At 44.7% G+C, this 1,159-nt stretch overlaps 1 protein-coding gene across 1 annotated transcript in view; it reads left to right on the top strand.

Annotated features, from left to right (window-relative positions):
• Window positions 1-323: 323 nt before the first annotated feature.
• The window catches only part of dipk1aa (divergent protein kinase domain 1Aa), a 40,696-nt gene continuing 39,860 nt past the window's right edge, over window positions 324-1,159 (top strand). The window contains exon 1 of the mRNA XM_014025359.1: window positions 324-758. Within this exon, the coding sequence (XP_013880813.1) occupies window positions 705-758 (54 nt within the window). The 5' untranslated portion in view covers window positions 324-704. The remainder of the gene's footprint in view (window positions 759-1,159) is intronic.

Genomic DNA, 1,159 nt, shown 5'->3' with positions numbered 1-1,159 from the left:
GAAAATAATTACTCAAGTAAAGTACAGATACCCAAAAATTCTACTTAAGTACAGTAACAAAGTATTTGTACTTATACAACTCTGGCTAAATATCATCGTCAAAGATGGTTCTTTATGTGTTTAGTAGGAAAATAAACTCACTCATTTGTCAGACTTATGACTGATTCGTTACATCATAACACACCTTGATTTGTTGTCATCCTGCAGGTAACACCGGAAGTTCATCGGAGCGGTGCTTTTATTTTGACAGATTTAGCGGAAATCGACTCGTGCTTGTGAACTTGGCTCTGTCATAGCGTTACAATTATAGTTATTCATAAAACCTTGTCAGTATTGACCGCCTAGCTCTTGTGCCTGTGTATAATTCACTTTWACACGAATTTTCTACCAGTTTTTGCACCGAATGACGTGAAAACTGGAAGATTAAAAAAACACTGGAGACGCTCGAGCTGCGCCTGCGCACTGATGAGCAAACGTTTTCCCAGCTCGAGCTGCAGTAGGTATGTTTCTTTTTCTTCAAAATTAGCAGCTGCCGTTTCGACGAGCAGGCGAAAAGGGAAAGTGCAGGAAGGAGATTTTAACCACCGTCGGTCGAGACGAACGGATGGCCTCGGGCGTCCCGGCCGCACAGAGCCGATAATGTGTGGTCAGAGTCCCCATGTGTTTCCAAAGATCTCCGTGGATTGAGATGTTCCATTTTAACCATGGCGAAGAGTCTGTTTCCACGGGCCTGGGTGAAAAAGTCCTTCTTCTTCCAGGTAAGAGCTCTGCTGGAAAACTGTTGTGAGGGTTGTTGTGTGTCTTTGGCTGTCACTCACACTGACAGCTGGCGGTGAACGCGCTCCTGGCTCGCGGCTCCAGAGCATTTATTTATTTCATTTATTTTTATTTTTTAAAAACACCCGATGAAAAGGGGGAAATGGTGTAAAAAGTGGCTGCCGCAGAGAGACTGAGACATTGGAGCAGGAATCCTGTAAACCCAGGCTTGGATGTGTCCAGGTCGTTGGTGGGGAGCAGTGGTGCCAATAAGGGTSCGTCCATGGGGGCCGAGCCCACCCCAATAAATCCACTGTCCCCCTCTGCCAAACACTCTTATCATCAAGAGTCCTGAGCTTTTAATTGTGTATATTTAAAGAGTAACTTACCCCACAATTAACTT

This window comes from Austrofundulus limnaeus, unplaced genomic scaffold (assembly GCF_001266775.1).
Source record: "Austrofundulus limnaeus strain Quisiro unplaced genomic scaffold, Austrofundulus_limnaeus-1.0 Scaffold470, whole genome shotgun sequence".
NCBI lineage: Eukaryota > Metazoa > Chordata > Actinopteri > Cyprinodontiformes > Rivulidae > Austrofundulus > Austrofundulus limnaeus.
The sequence above is the reverse complement of the archived record's forward strand: the minus strand, read 5'-3'. Positions and strand labels throughout refer to the sequence as shown.